The 23,129-nt window shown below is 38.6% G+C and overlaps 1 protein-coding gene across 1 annotated transcript in view; it reads right to left on the reverse strand.

Moving 5' to 3' along the window:
- Positions 1–220: 220 nt before the first annotated feature.
- Positions 221–23,129, reverse strand: part of LOC149279396 (transcription factor E2-alpha-like) — a 30,606-nt gene continuing 7,697 nt past the window's right edge. The window contains exons 4-19 of the mRNA XM_089501247.1: positions 14,995–15,071; positions 14,769–14,905; positions 14,625–14,664; positions 13,809–13,938; positions 13,410–13,459; positions 9,805–9,907; positions 8,511–8,650; positions 8,234–8,354; positions 7,234–7,292; positions 6,816–6,894; positions 6,245–6,318; positions 5,952–6,134; positions 5,617–5,728; positions 5,229–5,388; positions 4,698–4,936; positions 221–357 (exon numbers count right to left, since the gene is read on the reverse strand). Coding sequence (XP_089357373.1) covers positions 221–357; positions 4,698–4,936; positions 5,229–5,388; positions 5,617–5,728; positions 5,952–6,134; positions 6,245–6,318; positions 6,816–6,894; positions 7,234–7,292; positions 8,234–8,354; positions 8,511–8,650; positions 9,805–9,907; positions 13,410–13,459; positions 13,809–13,938; positions 14,625–14,664; positions 14,769–14,905; positions 14,995–15,071 — 1,841 coding nt within the window. The remainder of the gene's footprint in view (positions 358–4,697; positions 4,937–5,228; positions 5,389–5,616; positions 5,729–5,951; positions 6,135–6,244; positions 6,319–6,815; positions 6,895–7,233; positions 7,293–8,233; positions 8,355–8,510; positions 8,651–9,804; positions 9,908–13,409; positions 13,460–13,808; positions 13,939–14,624; positions 14,665–14,768; positions 14,906–14,994; positions 15,072–23,129) is intronic.

Here is a 23,129-nt window from a genome sequence, read left to right on the forward strand (position 1 = left end):
AAAAGCAAGAAAGTGTACAACTCAATGCGCTAATCTTTGGTTTACCTCAATTTACAATGCAGCCTTTAGAATATGCCTCCACTATCCTAAGAAATACAAACCTGTTGTAGTAAGGTCCCGATTTAAGTATTATAAGTAGTTCAGGTGGCATTTTATCCAAAATGGTTTCCATATATACATTTGTTTTGAATGTAAAAGTCCTACTCGTAGAATACCTACCTCACATGTGTCCCACAGGATTGTGAGTATCCCCCAAACCTGGGTGAGCCCCAGAAAGACCCATCTGGGGGTCAACACCTGATACTTTTTCTTCCTCACGCCTCTTCAGACAGGCAGCTTTAGGATTCAGGTTCCTCTCTATGGAAGAGGGCAGTTAGTACATTGAAACAGATCTTGTACTTTTATGAATACACGCACACTAGGTTATGGGCACACGACAGGCCAGGGCAATAAGCTAATGTATCAGTAATTAGTGCTAGCTTTTGATTGTGTTCTTAAGAAAGGAAGGTCATGCTTCATGCCTGTTAAATCCAGTGTTAAATTTATTTGCATATTTAAGCCTTCAATGTGAAGGGGCACAGAAGAATTTAAGAGATCATGCTACAATCAAGTGGTTCTGAATCAACCCAAACATACATCACTCTCCCACAAACAAATTTCACACCTTCAAAGCTTGCTCTCAATTTAAACACACAGGAAAAGACGTTTACAAACACAACACAACCTTCACAAATGTTAAAATGAATAAAGAACCAACGTAGTAGGGAAAGCAAGCAGGAGACAAAGGCTGGCAGATGCCATTGGTAGATATTGAAAATGACATACAAGGTTGTAGTAAATTTTGCGAAAAAATAAGCTTTGAAGAGAATAGAGAGGATCTAAGAAACTCTTGAAGCTAGGCAAGAAGGATAATTTAATGACCATTGCAGAGTGGAGTATTTTGGTGCCTCACTTTTACAATGACCCTCCTTAAAATACATGCCTTTATTAACTAACAGACTGCAGGACGCCAATTCATTCAAGTACCAGAGATGTACCTCGATATGTTTATGCAGCACGAAAAGATAGATTCTTAGACCCTTAAGGGCATGTAGGAATTGATACCCCATTTTAGTTTTCTCTTTGTAAAGCGCTTGCATCACTATGCATGCCAGCTTATAAAAAAGTATATGTGCAAGGATAAAAATTTTTAACTTCAGTAAAAGGAAACTGAAAAGAAAATAGGGTCTAATTGAGAAAGGCAGTCATTTCATTCATAAGGGGCAGCTGAGAGAGATGTAAAAATGTGCATGCTCAACAGAATTTAAAGCGGGAAAATGAGGGAGTTAAGGCGTACAAATACTTGCCAGTGGAACATAGAGGTGGTGGGGATGAAGATGGCGGGCAGGGTATGATTAGATGTGGAACACATACCCAAATATATGTACATGTGTGTTGGGTTTATAAGGGGAGGAGTGGAAAGATACCTCGCACTTGTTGCTCCAGGCTCATTATGACCTGCACAGCCTGTTGTAGGATGATGAGTTTGGTCTGAGCCTTGTCGGCTTTCAGATGCATCTGCACCATGCGGCCCAGCTCCTTGAAAGCCTCATTGATGTCACGGACGCGCACTCTCTCCCGCGCATTGTTTGACATCCGCCTCTCACGATCTCTCGTGTCCTTCTCTTCCAAGGAGGTGCCCTCCTCCTTACTGCTTCCTCCACTGCTGGACCCCAGGAGAATGAAGGGTTAAATGGGGGAGATGGGGTGGTCTGAACCCCAGTAAACCTTTCATTGCCAGGGGTGCCAAATGTGTTTGCGTGTTTGTATCCATTTAACTTGCTACAGATAAAACTCAAGATACATATACGCGTGCACTGTACTACATATAGCTATGTTTATAGGTAAACATAGGATTCACGTATTCATACATGCAAATGACTACACACAAAAACATTTATATATAAAAATAGTGAAATAATTATGCTGGAGATTAAGTTCAAGGAAACAAGATGACTAGTTATATACTAAGTGTCCAGTCATCTGCATATGTATGTATATGTGCATATGAATTAAGTTAAATATTGTTTAAATATTATAAAATGTGTTATGTAGTTTATAATGCATTCATGTGACTAATGGATGCAAAGCATACATGTAGTTGCAGTTTTCTGTTACACATTTGCAGGGTAGCTTTAGTTTTAGCAATTAAGTTGGTAATGGATTATTAAATTGTGATTCGTATATCGATTAAAACTACATTATGGAATCCTAGGCATTGATTAAAATGCACTATTTTATACACTATTTTTTTTACAAGGTGTGCTACTTATAAACAAATAGTTTTATAACTCCAGCTTCTGACTGAAAAGTATGCATTTAAAAAAAAAAAAAAGTATCTTCAAAATACAGTTCCAACATGGAAATTGCTATTTTGCCTTTTGAACAAGAAGTGTAGCTTTCATTGGTCATAGTTTGAATATCTAAACCAATGTAATAAAGTAGTTACATGTACACATTGCCCCATACTATAGTTTATTCTCTAATTCTGTGATCAGAAGTGTTGGACATAATGGATTCACATTCTTTTGTTTTAATCGACCAAAATCATAAGAAAAATAAATGGCAACATTTTATGAGAATATTACGGTTAAGTCACAAAAAAATGGGGATCTTTATTACTAATGTTGCTGATAAAATTAGCCGGCTGTATCTGTAGTAATCTAAAAACCAACATGGCAGCACCAAGTAAACTTGTCAGAAGACTGCAACCACATGAACAAAACTCTCAACTGCTAATTTCGCTAAAATATAAATGTTTTGGAATAAAACTATTTGCAAAGTGTGCTATTTCTGAATCTATAACTCTAAAAAAAACTGTACAGAAATAAATATATGCACGCAGTCTAAGCTATTGATTATAGAGGAGGTAATTGCTTTTGGGAATATATTTCATTGACGAATATTGTCAGTCAGACAAAGGCAAAGATTTTCTTCCTTCCAGAGCAAAAAGACTGTTTTCCCGTGATTGATGGAGGTGGAGGAACGGATCTCTGCTGGATTCCAAAGTGTGCGTATTTACAAGTTTAAAATTTCCAGGTAACAAATAAGCTTATTTCCGATGCACACTGTTTTTCTATTTTGCAAAAACTCCAATGCGTATTACTGCATAAAAATGAGTATCCATTCTTTTGTAAAGTGAAGTTAGAACTATAAAAAGATATATTCAACTTCTCCCCTGGCTGCCTCTACCAAAACCAAGAAGGGTAAGCAGAAAGCATACATGAGTACACTTCTTGCAAATCCCATTAAAGTCCATGGGAAGCTGAGGCTCCCTTTGAAATTATTAGGAGTCTTAGCAGCCCATCACATGTGTGAAAATGTAAAAATGAATATGCATTTAATGTAAAAATAGGGCTGGTGAAGTCCTTCAATAGAAACCTGCACATTTGCTTACATATGACCATTTACAATATACTTAAAATGTCGAGACCCCACATTTTATATATATATATATATATATATATATATATTATAAAAGGACATTATGTATTCAAGGAATGTGCACGTTGACACTATACCTACCTCAAGACCTGCAGAATGCAGTTTATAGTTGGCTTTCCCTATTTACATTGCCCCTAACTGTGGTGTGGGTAGTGTATGACAGCAGCACTCCAAATAGCAATGAGTTCATTATGCCTTACTTAGCTGCCAGTCCACAAGAGCAGCAAGTGCAAGGTCAGCTGGACAAGGTGTGGAAAAGGGGAGAACACGGACCAAGGCGAGGCAGGGGGGTTTGGAGGCTGTCTGATTTCTGAAGATGAGTAGGGGAGTTTGGGAGGAAAAATGAGGAGAGGGAAGCAGTATAGAAAGAATGAAAGATGATGCTTCTCCATGTATAGATAATGAGAAAGATAATGGAAACAACTTGGTTCCCTTTGTACGTATGGTCAAAAGGACAGACAGTGGTGGGAATAGTGTCCAAACACCAAGAATAAAAATAAAATCCCAGCGTAAGAGCAAGCCTGCAGAGAAAGGGAGAGCATTGCCTTGAGGACTGGATGGGCATAAGCATGCACAGACTAACATACTCACACACGCACACATCTCACACACTTGCTCTCCTTTCCAATGTGCATTAGACACAGTAAGAATGCTTTGCCTGAGGACTGTCTACAGACCTCTTACTTTTGTTAAATGGAAATTTATACCAATGTATTAAAGGCCATAACAGATTGGGCATGCTGTCATGGAATCTTATGGATTGTTCACACATTTCAATAAATTGAGCACCATTACTAAAAAGACTATTAGAGAATGACAGGCTAGGGCATGATTTGGGCAGAGTTCATCTGTACATCCCATTGGGTCACTGACAAGAGAAAGGGCATTCCTGCTACATCATACTTTCTCCTAACCCACATTAGGTCACAAGAGTAGAAATTTGATCAGTGTTATGAACACCATGCAAGACATGCAAGACCCTAACACTTTAGTCACAAACCCTTTAACACACCCCAAAAACAAAGCAAAAAGAGTAATCCAAAATATTAGCAAGCAAGAATGGGTAGGAGAATATACATGAACTATCCAGAAGCAAGACTTAGTAGCAAAGGAAACTGCATGTATATCTCCAGGTTGGCAGGGAGAGGGGAGGCGGCGGAGGGGGAGAGACAGACAGATCCATGCCCCACCACTCTCTCCCTGGTCCCACTCACCTCGCACTTGCTGCTCCAGGCTGAGGATGACAGAGACGGCCTGGTGCAGGATCAGAAGCTTGGTCTGTGGCTTTTCACTGTTAAGGTGCAGCTGGCACATCCTCCCCAGTTCTTTAAATGCCTCATTGATGTCTCTCACACGAAGACGCTCTCTTGCATTGTTGGCCACCCGCCTCTCCTTCTCACGCTCAGCTTTTTGCTCTGGGGGAAGGTTATCGTCGTCCTCGTCTTCATCTTGACTGAGGGGGAGGGGCGATTAGGATGGCAGGGTGGAATCAGGTATGGGGAAGTGTGTGCATCAGTGAGGGAGAGGAATCTGTGCACCCGTGTGTATAAGTTCCCTGTTCTTCCTCCCTGAAAGGGTCCCCTCCCACTAATTTAGTTAGTGTAATTTAGTTTGCAAGTTCTGTGGACCAGCAATAATTTTATACACCACATGAAAACATGATTTCCAAGAATATTTTCCTAATCTCTCTCCCCCCTGTTTACCATGGCTTTCCTCCCACCCAGAACCCAAGAGCTTAAGGAGACCTGTTAATTGAGCAGCGCGTCCGACTTCTCTGTGATTTGGAATCCTTCTTCTCGTCGTCCGATAAATCGCCAATAGATCTATTCTCCTCATCCTCTTTACTCTCCCGCTTTATATCTGCTAAGCCAGAAGCTACCACTGCCCTGGCCAGTCCAGAGAGTCCTGCAAAAGACAGAGCTGTACGAGAACCATGCATTGGAATCTGTAAAATGGAGTACTTTTCACAATGAACATGAAGACACTTAATATATTGCAATGACACATATCAATTTGTTTACAAAGATCACATCAGGTCTTTGGAATATTATGATAGCTATATCTACCTTTAAATATTTTCGTACGTATTCCTGAAACTGTAGTATGCACAGTTCACAATGAGCTTTCTCTCACCTGTGTATGTATCCTGTGGCCGGGTAATATCAGGCAATGAGCTAGGCTGCGTGGGTAGCGACACCTGGTTGTGGAGCAAGTTAGGAGCACTATCATCAGCATGGGAGTTCACCTGGCAGGAGAAGAGTGATGGATGTGATGCCCGAAACTTAGGCACATTTTACAATACCTGAGGAATACATTTACTTCTGTGTTTTTTTTGGGTTTTTTTTCGTTTGACAACTTGATATATGTTTTCATTTATGTACATTTTACAGTGGGACAGCTATTCTCTGTATGAAGATTGTAGTAGAGGGTTTACGGGACAACGTAGTTAAATCAGCTATTTCTTTTACCATAGAATGTCTATTTGCCAGAGACAGAACTGCTGAGGAAAAGCCAGACCCCAAAACGCTAGTAGCTGCTCCAAGGAGTGTATGCATGTCTTCATGTCCTGCAGGGAGTGAGCCAGCTTGACCCACAGCATGACGACTTAACACATGAATGGCCTCATCCAAGCGATCTTCCATCTTGCTCTGCTGTAAAGGGAAACATTGTTAATTTCTGAAGTTCTGTTGATCCTAGACAGAACATAGAAAGTTACTTGAAGAAGAGAGCGCAGCACTCCTCCTTGGTACCAAATACTTACTAAAGTGTGTAGCGGTGCATCATAACTGGGGGAGAGGGCTCCTGGACCATTTGCCCTGGGCCACTGACTTGAACCTGTACATACAAAGATTGACCCAATAAAATGTGTTAGCAAAATATCCAAAAGGGGTGGGCTGGCAACATATAGCCTATGGGTAAGTGTGGCCACATGGTCTAGTATTAAAGCAGCCCAAAACATATTTGACCGACAACAAAGTCACTTTTTGCGTGTGTTTTTTTTTTTTTTAATATATATAATTATTGAAAGAATAAAAATTGTAAAATAAAGTTCTCACATAAACGCTGCCTATTATCTTTTATTTATATAGTGTCAACGATTTATGTAGCTCTTCTTACAATATATATTTTCAAAGGGTATGACTAGAATTAATTAAGACAAACAGATACATTAGAAACTCTAGTTTGTGGTCAATAAAACAGAGCCGTCAGTCATTCCCTTCCACACCACTATGAAAATTATCCACAACATCTGGCCAAAAGACAATTTTATAAATTGCATAGACATACAAGCATGGATATTTACTCACAGAAAAACAAAAAGGTTCACAAACCTGTCATTCCCTGTGGAGATCCCACGGGGGTGGATGGGCTAGAGGAAAAGTTTGTGCTGGAATGATCCGGGGAATAAATCTACAAACACAATGAGTTAAATATTATAGACCCCCTCCCATAGGTCTCATTATACAGTTTTAACGAGGCAGGAGGGAACGGCTGTATGAGGGCTGCCTACATTACTGTAATCTGAATGTACAAAGATCATTACCTATAATTCCAAAAGGTTATAATGCAAAAAGAGTATAATTATGCATATAAACCAGGAGAGCCTTAAGAGGTTATCGGGGCTGGCCCTGGGCAATATGATTTTTAGCACATTTCATTAAATTCCCTATCTAGCATGACTGTTTGACACTTACTTTACCTTACATAAGGACCGGCCCTGAGTTATATAAAGAATAGTTGAATACGTACCGATGCTAGTGCTTTTCCAAGTGCATCTCCTGAGCTCCCTGTAGCTGACCCTCTGTTTCCTGCAAGTTGGTGGAAAAAATGTTGCATTACTACCCTGAAATTAGAATCTATGCTGTGCTTGACACTTTAATACATACTGTACTTTGTATTTGGTTTTTTTTGTATAATTTGCATTTCAAATTGCAAGCAATATATTGCACAATTACTTTTGTTTTTTAAACCATACACAGAATGTTTCCATTCTCATTGTGAAGAACCTTTACACTTTAGTATCTCAGGGAACTCTTAAGAAATGAATATGATTCTACTTTGCAAGTAGTTTCCTATGCATTCATTCAAACTAGAAGGAAATAAAAAAACCACAACCTCTAAAGCTGCATCGGGGCACTCAACGCTCCATTGTTTATTGGGACTGATTGGCTACTTGGCAGGAACACTCCCAACATGGAGGTCTAATTGGACCCCCCCCCATAGCGGCCACTGAACCAGAGCTGGTGCTGACTAGTGGTAGGTATATCCTGTAGCGGGAGATGTGTTTGGCAAATATATCGATTGCATGATAACTGGCCAGTGGTGGGAAAATGGAAAATATATACTTCCTCTACAAAGTTTGGGGTCACTTAGCCGTTTTCATGGAAAGCAAGGACATTTCTAGCTGTGTAACATAATTGCAAAAGAGTTTTCCAACGATCAATTAACCTTTTAAACTTGAACTTGGATTAGCCAACACAACACGCCACTGGAACACAAGAGCAATGGTTGTTCAAAACATAAAGGACATTTCTAGGTCACCTCAAACTTTTGAACTTTAGTGTATCTGCAGAATCCTCTACATGAATCTGCAAGGGCAACACCATATGCATATGATGACTCGAATGTCCCTTTTTGACTGCATATAACTTTAAAACACCCTGCTTTGTGTGATGTTAACCAATGTGTACGAATGCAACTTAAAAGCTTCCAGTGAGGACTCCCTTCTATTTTGAGTCTTGCAACATACCGATCATAGTATCACTGCTACCAATAGGGGGTGTGTGGCTGGAGACTCCATACTGGGCAGGAGTGGAGGAGAAGCTGGATGGCACAGCAGGGTTGACCTCCCCGGAATGCATTGAAAAACCCTGGAAAGTAAAAAAGAAAAAAGTCAGAAAAAAAAATAAAAATAAAAAATTTCCCATCATATGGTAAAAGATGGATGCATTTATTACACATTACCAGAAAACAATTGCAACAGAACTGCAGTACACTGAAATCTGTATCTGTTGGGCAGCACTAACCATTCGCTCGTGGGGATGCAAGCTGCTAAAACTTGTCGGCTGGGCGATGGGAGGCTGAGAACCACCAAGTATAGAACCATACCCTCCTTGCCCAATACCTCCAGAGGAAGCCCAGATATCGGAGGAACTATGAAGTCCATCTGATGAAGAAAAAAAAGGGAACATGTGAGATAAAGTTCTTAATATCTGCTGTTAAGTTGCCGTTAGTGAAAACTGGCCTTCAAACAATAATTGTTAGAAACTAGTTAAACAACCTAGAAACTTTGAGGCGAGAGTATTCTAAGTGATTATGTGGCATGCTGACCCACTATAATCTCCAGGTAATAATCACCAGGTGAAGTTTCCCCCACTTTGAAAAATGGGAAAAGCCAAAAGAAAATTGCCAATTAAACTTTTTTTGCGAAAAAACAAAATTACATATTTAAAAACGTTACTGGTGAGGTCTCCTAGACGATAGGGGTGTACCCAATAGTTACAAGGGAAATCCTTGGCTAGCACGGATTACCATAAAACTATTATAGCCCTAATACTGCTGTATCGAAGTCAAAAGAGTTCCCAGAGGTTCCATCCAGACCCTGCTGGGACCTCTGATGACCACCTATCTGGTACTGTGATCAGCAATGCAGGGATATAGATTCATGCTCGGCGATTACATCGATTAGCTGCAGTGGGGATCAAAGCAAAATAGAAAAAATGGTTTAAAAAATAAAAGAAAAATGTATCCAAGTGATGTCACCATGATATCATAAAGGAATACAATTAATTATGAGCCAAAGGGATCCGCAGTCAAAATAGATATAAAAGCCATATCCATTCTTAAAAAAATATATAGAAAATTGTGTGGGTAAACATGAGGAATCGTGATTAAAACAAACAGTATAAACAAAACAAATATTTGGTCACTGGGGTGGAAAAAAACATGGTTGGGATGAGGTTGTATATACTCACAGCTCTCATTGCCGTGAGGTAGACAAGTATTTAAAAACTTTACATAATAAGGTATTTCCTACACAAATAATGAGACAGCATCCTACAATGGTATAATGTCCCTATACTTATAGTTTCTATTTTTGGTGTGCATTTGGTGCAGTGCTGTACAGTATTTGGACATGCGGTCCACACATTGTGCACTTTGTAAGCTAGAATACATACAGTGATAAGATGCATGCTGTAATACAACAAGGCATAGTGTATTCCATTACCTGTACAGAACATACAATGTTATAGAGAAGCATGGGTCATTTACATGCCGTGATATAGAATGCGTGTGCTTCCTTTATTCTTTTGAACTGACCTGTCATGTAAAAACCTCCAGGGTAGATTGAGTTAGACGTTTTGGATGAAGGGTAACTTCCCCGATCTCCACTGTATTCATCACCTGAGTTTGTGGGGTACACCTGCTCGGAAGGAGAAAATAGAGGCAAGGTAAAACAGAGGTAAGGTACTCCCCTAGCTTTGTGATACCCCATTGAGTTCTGAAACCCTTGTTGAAGACACATAGCATAAGAAAAAATACGCTTGTGAGGTCAGGAAATGGGGATAAAGAAATAGAGATTAGTTTACTGACGTACTGCATCCTAAGATACTGTAGGGCATTTTTTACTTTTTTTTTTTTTTTTTCAAAATGATGAACAGTTGCAGAGGTTAATGGAAGATCCAACGTATTCGGAATCCTAAAATACATAGGATATTACAATTCTGGGATTCCTATAATTTGATTAGAGATGGGGGAAGGGGCACAGCCCCCCAGCGCCATCTGCTGTATTTTGGCACCGCTCCAGATTTGTGGGCAGCTGGGAGCAGCGAGGGGGTTTCAAAGGAGGAGGGGATATATATGGGGCCAGGGAACAGGGGTATTAGGGGACAGCATCAGATGGGTGAATGTTTTTTTTGTCACAGGACTAAAATTATACACAAAACACACATATATATATACATATGTATCTATATATATATATATATATATATATATATATATATATATACACACACGGCTATTTACAGAGTTAGATCATAAATATATATATATATATATATATATATATATATATATATATTAAGGGGGAAAAATATATTACATATATAGGTACACACACACACACATTGTATAAGCCTGTGATGTATTGGGCAGGGATCCCTGGGCATTGTGGAATTCTGCTCCTCCCCCTCCCCAGAGACTTTCTGCTCCTGTCCCAGATACAGGGCTCATGTTTCACTGTACTGCTCTTAACCCTTTAGCTGACAACCAAATATATCACTGCTTGAAAAAGTTAATTAAACCAGTCTGTTGGGAAAATAAGCAGGTATTGAACATTAATACTGGATCTCTTTCTTTATTGAATTTTACATGGTAGACAAAGCCCTGGATTCGTCCACCCGTCCATCCTTACATGCTGTAAAACCACACATCCGTGAAGACAATCACAAGCAATGTTTATAATTTAGGTGAAGTCTAACGTATATGACAGAACCCGTAAAAGTTAAGAGTCTGTATTCGACTGCCACTTCCACGTAAATATCCCCAAGTAGAAAAAAGTCTGAATTCAATAAGCAACTGAAATCCAGAGATCTCTCAGGGGAAATAGCACGACATGTCTCTGTTCTCCTGTATAGAATCTTAAAGGTAACCCAGTGATACGTTTAGAAACAAAGTTCATCTCTGCGACATTTCTGGCTGTGGAAACCTATAGAGGATATTAGAAAGGATTTATAAAGGATAGTGTGTGTGCGTGTGTTTTGCATCATTTTGTTCCGTTTCCTACGCTAATTTCCCAGTCTCATACTCGTGTCATATGGCGAGGGACCGAAGCAGTTAATAGTTACTCAGGAAGCTGTAAATCACATAGACCCCCTCCTCCTTCCCCAACCCCCTGTTACTGTTGAAAGGGGAGTGGGGTTATTCACCCCCTCCAAGAGTGAAGTCATTTCCTTTGCTCTGTCTGGCTGGGAGAGAGGGGGTGGTAAAGCTTTAGAGGAGGGGTGAGGAGCAAGAAAAATGACACATCGCTGTGTTTTACTATATGGGCTCAGCATGTTACTTCAGAGCTCCAGTTGTATAGGCACCTCACTTCTGCATGAAGTTACAGAATGATTAATAATAATAATAATAATAATAATAATAACAACAAAATGCCTTTGTTATTTTTTTAGCAAAATTGCCATGGAAAAAGTAACTAGTGAAATGAATTGCTGCATTATAATTGCGTAAGCTAGCTGAATTGTGTGTCACATAACTGACCTAAAATTTCTGCTTAAAAGTACACGCCAGCCAGCATATGCACTTAGTACATGGGCCATTGAAATTTTAGTGGTGTCCCTTTTCAAATGGCAAAGGTAGGAATTCTGCATTTGCCCCATTTTCCGTGCAAGAGATGCGTTCAGCGGATATACTCACAGCCAGTCAGCAAACAGCGCCGGCTCAGCGAACGCATTGGGTGGGGGTATTTTCAGACCCCCACGCGCAAGTGCTCTCATTAATTTCAATTCAATAATACACATTCTTCTTTACCAGGGCTGTCAGTGAGCTTAAACTGTCCCTTTAAGCACTTAAATCAAATTACAAGAGGGTTTAAACAGGCCAAAGCACTAAAAAGTACTAACAAAAGGTGTTTCAACAAAGACTTGCACAGCAAATATGGAAAATAGAAAATATTCTTGACTCTTGGGAATTCTACACAGTGCTGAATCATCATTATTTAAAAGAGCCATTGTGTACACGTTAACACATATGACAGCTGAGTGTCACCTTTAACTAAAATTCTCAACTCCCTGCCAATCCATGAAAGGATTCATCAGAATCACCTTCTATGCATTTGCAGGGTGTCCCCGCTCCCATGCCCTGCTTACTAGTGTGTACACATGGTATACTCCCCGCCAGCCAGATGGCTCGCGTGAGAGTACTCGGAATTCTAACTAGATCCTGTGCAAGCATGCACTCCATTTCAGTGACTCAAACTCGAACTGTGGCTGGGACAAGGAGGGTAAGTACTGCCTTGCAGGATGTACAGAATCCATATTAAAGTACTTACAAAATACTTGCTTATGCTTTTTGTTTTTTTGCAAATGGGGTTGTATGAGATATTATATTGTGTATTATTTGGTGTATATTTGATACAATGAGACATTGTTCTAGCTCTGTTATCCTGGCTCAGCTTCCTTGACATAAAGATCAAGTCCTTTAGTATACTGCCTTGTGGTAAACAAAATGCCTTAATGACCCTATGACTAATGAAACTCTCCAGAAAAAGGACTTTATAAGCATTGCCATGAACCATCATCTCAGCTAAATCACACGACTACCACACAGAGTTAACCTCTGGCAGGAGATGAAGGAAACTTTGATATAATAAGAAAACACTTTTGTTCAAAGCTACACTAAATCACTGTATACAACATATTATTTATAGATTTCTATAGCACCGTCATATTTTACAACACTGTGCAATAGGTAAACAGGACATACCATATAGAGCATCAGATAACAATTTGGGCTTAAAGAAACAAAAAGTTTTGGAGGGGCCTGCTCCAATGAGCTTAAAATCCAGATTGAATGCCCAAAGAAAAATATTTATTTCCCCCCCCCCCCAATTGATTTTCCATGTGAACAGTGAAGAGACAGAACCGCATTTAATATAGCCATAAGCATGTAAACATTTCCCAATGCACTGTTAAGGAAGAGCCAATGCAATGACATTCAAACAATGCTTTTAGCGTGAACACGTGGCTATCATGGAGATGGTATGAAATGTATTAAAGTTTTTTTTTTTTTGGAGAAGGAAGATAAAACCATTATTAAACCATTGGCTCAAATCTACATAATCCATGTTGCATTTGAAATTTCCAGATTACAGGTAATTGTGTTTTTTGCTGGCTCTATAATCTGATCCGAAAATCACTTACTGAGGAAGGAAGTCCTGGGGGAACCTTGCGCACTTTTTTGGGTTGGGTATCTGTAAACGGAACATCTGAAAGTTACTTTTTTTTCTTCATACTAGCATCAGGAAGGACAATAACTAATAAAGTTCTATGGAGGAACAGACTTCATTGCCATAAAGAATCATCTCAGTGTGGCGTCTGAGCAAGGAAGGTCATCCAAAATGTCACATGACTTACAGTAGTAAAATGAGATTTGTCAATGGCAGTCTACATTAAAGGTATACATATTTTATGCTCAAGTCACAAGACTCTTTAATACGGTAAAATGCCACCTACAGCCATACAGTGCAACATCAATCTCTATACATCATAAGCACCTAAAAACCTTTGATGGAAAGGGCCACGTTGTTTTCAGAGACATACCTATGTTGTTTTCTCCTGGCCGACGCCGTGAGTTGTTGGTGTATGAGTAATACTGAGACCCTCCTTTCCCAGCACCGGGGGACAAGGCACCAGGACTGTTCATTCCCATCTCACTGGGCAGGAATCCAGACTGAAAACAAAGGATCACATGCTCATCAAAACTGCCCAATGCTGGCTCACCAAAATACTAAAAACCGAGAACCAAAAGCCACAAAGTAAACACTATGCTTAATAGGCTCTGCTTGGAAAATTCACTGCCTAATACTAAAAAGTTTATAATGTTACAATTTACAAGTTATTATTGTGTTTGCAGATGAGATCAGTGGCCTTGGAACATGAACGAGCAATTTATCCAATTCATCCAGCAGGTGTGATTATTGGAGGGCTGTTTAAAGTTAAATCGGGATTTCTCTTCCAAAATCACAAATACCGACCTTTATGGGTACGTTGGGGCAATGAGACTAGCATTTTCACTACATTCCAGTAATGTCCCATATGAAGCTGTATACATGTCTGCCATGTTAGGTCTCAGGTGGCACTGCTATTCAGACAAGCCTTTTAACCCATGTTATCCTAATAATTACATGCATTTTGTGCCGATGCTTTACAATTTATGAACTAAGAACAGAACCACCGGAACAGTGCCACGATAGTTGCTCTTCTATGGAGGTCTGTCCGAGGCAGTAGGTCAGTTTATATAACCTTAACATCTGGTAATATCTAAGTCTGTCCCTGTCAAATATAGCTACATTTATCATTTATAAACTGAGCAAAACCTTTATTTTTCTTGATATACCAATTTGTACTTTAGTTTACCTGATTAATTGGGGGCATCCCATTGTCTCTTGGAAAGGAAGAATAGGGCGGACGATCATTTTTACCTGTAAGGAAACGAGTACAATAAATCCTTAAAATGCCCGAGTAGCATTTACCACCAAAAATGTAGGTTCTACAGTGGATAACGATCCTCTTTCACTTCCCTCAACTGTGCTATACTCACCCACAAGCCCAGATGCAAGGAATGCAGAAGAGGACAAATTCCCTTCATGAGACGGCAGCTCCCTATGTTCCCCATAGTGTGATCCATCTCCATAACCCTGCGGCGAAGGAATTAAAAACGTTAAACTGAAATTTACAGGAAATATATAGAATCATGTGGAGGAATGAGAAAAACACATTTGCTCACCCTTCCTTGGTCAAAAGTAGACGATCCATTGTGATCTCCAGGTCCCCATGTTCCGGATCCAGTCCTTTCCTCAAGACCTGAAAAATAAAAGAAACATTTCATGTAATGTAAGTAAATTTTAAAAGTCATAATGTGGTAATTATACACAAAGTATATAATGAGTACATACACACATTTTATATATCAGTAAAATAAATGAAACATGAAAATCTGCAGAAGCCGAAAAAATGACCCTAAATTTGCAGCAATTTAAGCTGCCACGGACTGGTGTTGACGTTTGTGAAACAACTACAGAAGCAGAATACTACACAGCCAGAGGGAAGTGTTTCGAGAACACAGTATGTGATCTGCAACAAAATAGTCCTTACTTGTTTTCCCTCAACATTTTCTGTTATTTTATTCAGTGCGGAAAACGCATTCACCAGTGCTGGGAATACCTCCCCCCGGGGGGGATACCAAGGGTATGTACCAGCTCCCTTAACACAGTCTTCTGAGAAAATAGAGCCGCCATACATTCCTGGAAATACATCCTGCCACCAATCCAGTGCTCTTAGCAGAAATACCTTGCACACCTGTCTCTTATTTACTCTTACTTTAGAGGGAGAGCAAAATAAAAAGGCTACAAAAAAAAACAAAAAAAACCAAAACCTGAACGAATAATCAAATGTCAATTTTGATGGAGGCATACATATATAAAGGAAATCCATACTGCAGGGGTCTATTAAAATGGTTTTCATATTCCATAAATCCGTGGATTGGTCACCCTAGGTCCAGAGCCCACACTTGAACATATCAATAACCGAATAAGCCTTATAAGATCCCATATCAAAGTAATTGATTCTATCTAGTTGATTATTCAATTGGCATTTTCCAAATAAGTCAATGCGTTTTTACAAAAGTCAGCGAATAAGTGAGATATGCTGTGGCTGCATTCATTTTTTGCCCCACGACCATAGCAGACCTGCGTTTAGCTTCTGCCAAAGTGAATGGTCGGCTGCAAGAGCAATATATGAAAATATGAAGAAGAAGGTAAAAACAAAAAAACAAAAAAAAAAAATAAAAAAATTAAAAAAAATAAATAAAAATCGAACGACCCGAACACAGCATGCACGGATCTGCTCTGTTACCAAGGTGCTCTAATACAATAATAAACCATTTAAAATCTATGCAGCACTAAACCCAATATTCGTGGCCTGGTTTTTTTGGTTTTATTCCATTTCATTTCAAAGGCTGATAAATTATAGGCCAGCCTCACGGTTGTGTAAACGCTTTTACTATAAATATTACATTTACAGACAATGAAGCCTTCAATAGCTCTCCTCCTTTGTTCGTAAGCATGTTAACCTGTATTCGCCAACACGTACGTGCTATTGTTTGGAACGTACACATTCTAAATACAATGTATCCCTGTGCACTATGAAGTATATGCATTTTCACGCGCATCCTTTTTAAGTATATTTCATGCTGCATATTTAATCAGAAACATTGAGAAGAATTTACAGTCTGCAGCTCATGTGTCTTTGTGCTCACAATCTCCCCCTCCCTACCCTGGAGGATTGGTGGTTTAATTGCTGTCTAATTTGCATAATTATGCATATTAATCTCTGCAGCTCATGAATATTCATTGCCCTTCTTTACATTTTGTTTTCTAATCAATGGAAAGAGAGTGAGAAAATAAAAATGTTGATTACAGAGCAGTTGAGACGTAGCGATGAGCCAGACGTACCTGTGGTCCAGGACTGGCAGATATGGTGCTGAAGCTGACGATTCAATGTCTCGAAAAAATAAGTGTTTCCCAAATAAATAATTTGTATAAACCTACAATATTCCTTAACAGTGACATGTCTGTCAAGGCCTTCTACAGCCACTCAGAAAATTCACATTTCATTGAAAGTGAGATGGTGTCTTTTAAATATACTTTCTTCAATTTAGTTTTAGAAACTCTGTTTTAACATATACCGAGTCGACAACAGCTACTGAGTAGCAACATTAAACATCCATATAAAACCAATTTTAAATGAATGTTAAAAGGGACAGCTTTAGGGCTCATATGCATTATTTTCCTGCAGGGAGGTAAACACCATCCCTTCTCCTGTCCGATTTTCGCTCCAATTTTCCAATGATTTAAGTAGGAGCAATTTCTGGCCGAGACTGGTGCAAAAAAGTGTCAGGAGCTCATTGATTTTGTTTCCTATAACGAGTGGTGTGATCGCTGGGTTTGAATGCCAGAGAGGGGATAGCCGTTTACTCCAGTTTTCATATGCTCATCCTTTTTTATATTGACAGCGATCACCGAGGGTCCCTTCCAAGAACTGGACTATGAGTGGAGGTTTTGTGATCTTTGCAGACAAAATAGATTTGCATCTTTTGTAATTTTGCATCTGCGTTACCTATTGTACAGCACTGTGGGATGTGCACAATATCAATCTAAATAACCCCTGAGCTCTTGAAAGGTTATGTGTTACTTGTGAACACTTCAGAGTGTAGAATTGAAGCAGGTTGTGTGTCCCCCCCCCCTCCCCCAAGAAACACTATATTCAGATCTCAACATTGCCATTGACAAAAGAAGTCATGAGCTAGTTGGTATGGATTTTGAGTAAGGACTATCCCAAGTCCTTTCCAGGCAAGCTTTCATTAGTTAGAAAGAAATTATATTGCTAGGTAGCATGATAAAAAGATCCAATGTCTGAGAAACCAAAGTGCAAATATACAATTGTCTTATACTTAAATAAAATGTGAAAAGTAGTATTATTTTGAGAGAGAGAGAAAAAAACTAGTCTCACTTTAAGAATTCTGAATTTAAAGGTATCTTTTCACAAGCAAAATATGTACCATGCAGCAATCACATAAATACTTTTTTCCTTAAATAATGTATTTTTTTCCATAAGCTTCTGCAGGGCTGACTAACAGCTTGTGCATCGCAAGAATGCAAGTTGCCTGGAGAGATGTAGTTTGATATAGTATAGCTTCATTCTTCACACTTTTCTGTACAAAAAAAGTACACTCTAAGACAATGCCTTATGAAATATAATTCTTACATTATTTTTTCTTAAGACAAAAAAAAAATATATATAATTTAAATCCCACTTTAAAATCACAAAGAGTATAGCATGTATTTTAAGAGCACTTAAATTGTTAGTTCTTCACAATCGGACGTAGGATATCTTAAACTTATGTTTAAGCTGCGGTGACTAGGCACAGGCTTCCATAGCGCTCCTTGGCTAGTAGCAAGCAAGAGATCTTTTTTTGGACAGCAGCGTACCGTGGAGCTTGATCACCTATTAGGGAGACCTGCCCTTGTCTATACACCCGCCGTCCTTGACCTGAACACCCGCCGAATCCAGGCATCATATGCATCTTAATGCAAGTGTTACCTTCTACGTTACTTTTTTCATGCAAATACATAGCTTCAATTGCATCCTTTCTATACATTTACTCCCTCAACAAGCTATTTGCCTTGAAGGATATGTGTTCCACTAGGATGAGATTTATAAATATTGTACATACAAACATATATACATATACAATGTGTAATATAGCGTGTATATGTGTACACAATGTATTTGTTGTAACAATCGCAGCCCATTATATGTCATGTTATTCGTGGAGCTCTGTTCACATGCATGGTGCAAGTGGGAGGGATTATAGGAGGTCCAATTCCAGCGATGTAACAAACAGGAAAGGGGTAGGGATAAATGGCATGGATCTGTTGCTAAGCAGCACCAGCGTCATTAAAACTTCAAATTCAGGTTTATACATACATCTCAAGTACCCCCCACTTTACACCAAACCCCCTCGTCCCTTTTTTTCCCAAGAAGCTCAAAATATTTTGCGGACAAGGTTTCTAGTCACTTAAAATATGCAAGCTTACAACCTTTCCTATTTTTTTTTTTTGAGGGGAAAAATTGACAGATACTTTTCTCTCTTTCTCCTGTTTACATGGAGTTTACTAAAATTGGAGGACAGGAATTTAAGATGGCTGTCCCCGTGGTATGCAAATAAGACTGGGTTTACTGTGTACAGGAACAATACAAGCATTGCTTATTTTACTTCTTAAACACCATTACGTAGGTACCGAACTGTAAAATAAAGGAAAATGACAGATCTTCTTTAAGGATATACACAAAAAATACCCAGGAGAATTATGGGACAGTGAACTCATTAAGGCCTTGGTTTTTTTTTTAAACCGTTGTCAATTGGTTTATATATCTACATTTTAGATATATTTTAACTTGCAGGATTAAGTGCAAAAACCTGCATAACCATTTACTTCCCTGTCCTGAATTTACCTCAAGCTTGCTTCAGGAGCTGCCAAAACCAATCAGCTTAAATTAAAGGAGAACATCTTAACACAAAGGAATAATCATGGAAATCCTCTAACAAATTGTTAGGCATTGTAAAGCTTCATTACAAGCGTTTGAAAATGAACAGATTGTGTTGATAAAATTCAGTTTTTACACCGCAGTGGTAGAGAGTGTTGCCTCATCTTCCCAACATACAGTGTGTGTGTGTGTGTGTGTAATTATATATATTAATTACATATACATACATATATATATATATATATATATATATATATATATTATATATATATATACACACACACTATAATATTTTTTACCAGCAAATATAGCATATTTAAAAAAGTGTCTTAATTAACAAGGTCATTTAATTGATATTCAAAACAGGCTGCCTCAACTACAGGTAAACCCTCCATTTCCCAGTCTTGGTCTAGATTTTAAGGCCCCCTTAAAATGGCTGCTCTAACTTGCATTCAGACTAGATAGATTTGTATTAAATATCAGAGCGTATTAAAAATGTATACCGAACTACGACATGTACCACAGATTCACTTAGCGCTAAAACCCTGCCAAGAACGTAAATATTCCAGGAAATCTGGAATATTTTGGTGCTCTAAAAGAGTATTAAACCCTTAGAACAATCTCTCCTTCAGAATGAATGAGATTAATAATTTCCAAAGGCATTTTAGATTACTGCAATAACAAAAAGTAGCTCTTTAGTGTTTCACACTGGGGGATGGTATTGATAAACCTTGCATAAATGTCTAAAAATAAAAGCTCAGATAAGCTTTCAGTCTCATTGCTAGGTTTTCAGGTCAATTCTAGGAATGTTTACGCACCGGAGAGATCTAGTGCTGAAGCATGTGGCATATGGCATATGGCTTCTCCTGTTAAAATGCGAAGTCTCCTCTGAAACTACCAATTTAACCGTGCACATACCACTGTTTATTAGAAATAGCATCACGCTAGAAAGCAGAAAAATAGTAGTTTTCTAGAAGACATCAGTTAAGCGTCACCGGGCTAGTACCTGATATGATTACATGTAATACATTATACACACACACATATATATATATATATTCATTCATACACACACACATTTTATAAGGTTTATGAACAGGAGACATGAAATTTGAAGAACAATTTTCTTCATCAGTGAAGAAAACAGAAGGTCGTCTGATAGACAATTTAAAATTAAGCCGCTTTGACCCTAATCTCCATGTCTCCTACAGACTACGCTAAAGAGATTCCCAACAAGTACAATAGGCGGCTAGTAATTAGCAGGGTCCGGTAAGCAGCTTGTAAGGTTACAGGTAGTCAAGTACACAAGGATATGACCGACTACATCGAATAGGGTAGTAATTAACCATGCACTACTACGATTATATGATGGCTGAAATAAGTTAAGTTTGGACATTGAATATAAATACATTTTTTTGCACATAGTTGGGGATAAGAAAGAAATCTGTTCAATGAATATTAAAGGACAATATTAGCATGAATAATCATTATGAAACATTATAATTTAGTAGTTGGACACATTTTTAATGCACGGTTAAATACTCTAAATCCTCTGTTATAGTTGCTGTATGGATCTAGTTTGTGTTTCTAGATCAAATTACGAAGAACCTCCAGCAAAATAGAATTAACCAATCCATGGAAAACCAGTTGTAAGATTTTATAATAAACTACACATTTTACAATATTATTAACTTTGACACACGTTCAATACGTTGAATGCAATATTGCTCAGCCATCACGCTCTCTCAAAAGCCACAAAGACATTCAAAGCATCAATTAACCAATCCCCAGACACTGAGCAAACAAAAGTAAGACTTGAAAACAGAAAAGAAAAATACTGAACATATAAAGAAATAAATGACTCCTTTGTGGGATATATGTGCAGTCGATAGGACATCCTGTAACTTATTGAGATACACACTTGTACGCATTAGTGAATTACACACTGCTTAAAAAGGGCCTGTAATTATCAGGTTTTAATAGCCATCAGTGAGGCAAACAGCATTCTATACCATAAAGCGGTATTCAGGCAAAGTCAACCCCTCTGAGCTGAACACAAATTTTATATGGTTGGACATTTGTATGTATTTAGTTTCTGGCATCCAATGAGACCAGCAGAAACATTTGGGGGCCAGTACTCAAATTTAAGGAGCTATAGCTACCTGGATCATGGCCTATATGTATGTTTGATATATATGTCCAAAGACAGAGATATGCAACAGTTGCCCACTGATCCCTAGATACATTAACCCATGACCCCTAGAGGAGCTAAGGGTTACTTGCTTTTGTATTGTAATGTGGACGGGTTAGAAGGGGAGGGGGGTAAGGGGACTTGATCTACTGTTTGCAGAACATCTGCTTTTAGGGTCATAAATTCCAAGTATAGGCCTTTAAGAAACACCCATTACACAATGAGCTTCGATACGCAAGACACGGATATTAGAGAAACACATACATTTCTCAAATATAATAAGCCAACATACACATAAATGGATGATACCAAGATCAACCAAGCAAAGGAGCAGACAGGTCTCCCTTACAAAACACCTGGAATTCTCAGCAGCTGCTTTTCAAATTAATGGCAAAAGGGGAAGGGAAAATGCATGGGGTCTGAGGACAAACAAAACAAGGAAACGAGCTGGGAAATACAGAGGACAAGAGTACACAGAGAGAGGGAGTGCGGTGGAGAGCAGTGGGAGGGGGGAGGCATTGGAGGGCAGACAAGGAGCAGCGAGGGAGGGAGGGACAAAGGGAAGAGAAAAGATTAGGGATTGTTGGAAGGAGAGGTGGGGAGCTGAGCAGCTGCAGTGGGCTGGAGAGGAGGGAATTCCAAAGGAACTACGTAGAGGAGAAAAACAGGATGGGGGTGTGGAGTGAATCAAGTATACAGACACCTGAAAAAGATTATGAAGATTTTATACACATATAGATACATACAGAAATATAATTGTTTGCTAGAGGTACGTGTTTGTACTTAACATATTGGTTCAGTGTAACAATTAGGAAAGCTTGTTTTAAACGATATACTCACAGATAGATCGATTCCTAGTAGGTGTAGGATTCACCAAGTTTACTACTTTTAGTAAACTACTTTTATTGTGAACATTTGTAACAAAATTATATTTAAGAACTAACAAACACAGATCATATTTCCCTGCATGCCCTTAAAGGTTATTTCTTACGGAAAGAACATGCTTTTGGTGATGGCAAACTCAATATAAACTTAAGTGTCATCCAGGTATCATTTTCACCTCCAAGTGTTTTTGGCAACTTATTGAAATCAAACTGATCATAATCAGAACATATAGATGACACACACAAGCATTGCTGAGCTTACTTTATATACTTGTATCGTGTATAATTGTTACGTTTTATTTGTTGCCTCAGACTTTTATGGAATACATCAGATTTTATATAATCATGTAATGGTTATATATCGTATCCAAGCAGAGGTCCCAGTAGAAAACCAAAGACCTCTAGAAGGCATGCGCCAAAAAGTAACCACCAGCGCAACAAGTTGCTCATACGCACATTCTGTGCACCACAAAGTGGGAAATGAGCGCCTACAATTTGTTGACATGCATTGTAGATTTCCCAATATTAAAATGGAAACTCATTCTCCTAAAACATTAATTTCATATACTGAATAGTACTGAAAGTCAAGGTGCATGATTCCCAAGATAAACATGTATTGTGGTAGGCATTTCTGCGGAGAACGATAAGAAGAGAGAAGAGTCAGCAAATAATATATGGAGCGTCAAATGATTCAGATTATCTGACTTTTTTTTAATGTCCAGTGTGTATGCACTTTTG

Source organism: Sceloporus occidentalis, unplaced genomic scaffold (assembly GCF_023333645.1).
Source record: "Sceloporus occidentalis isolate IW3139 unplaced genomic scaffold, rSceOcc1.0.p SCAF_169, whole genome shotgun sequence".
NCBI lineage: Eukaryota > Metazoa > Chordata > Lepidosauria > Squamata > Phrynosomatidae > Sceloporus > Sceloporus occidentalis.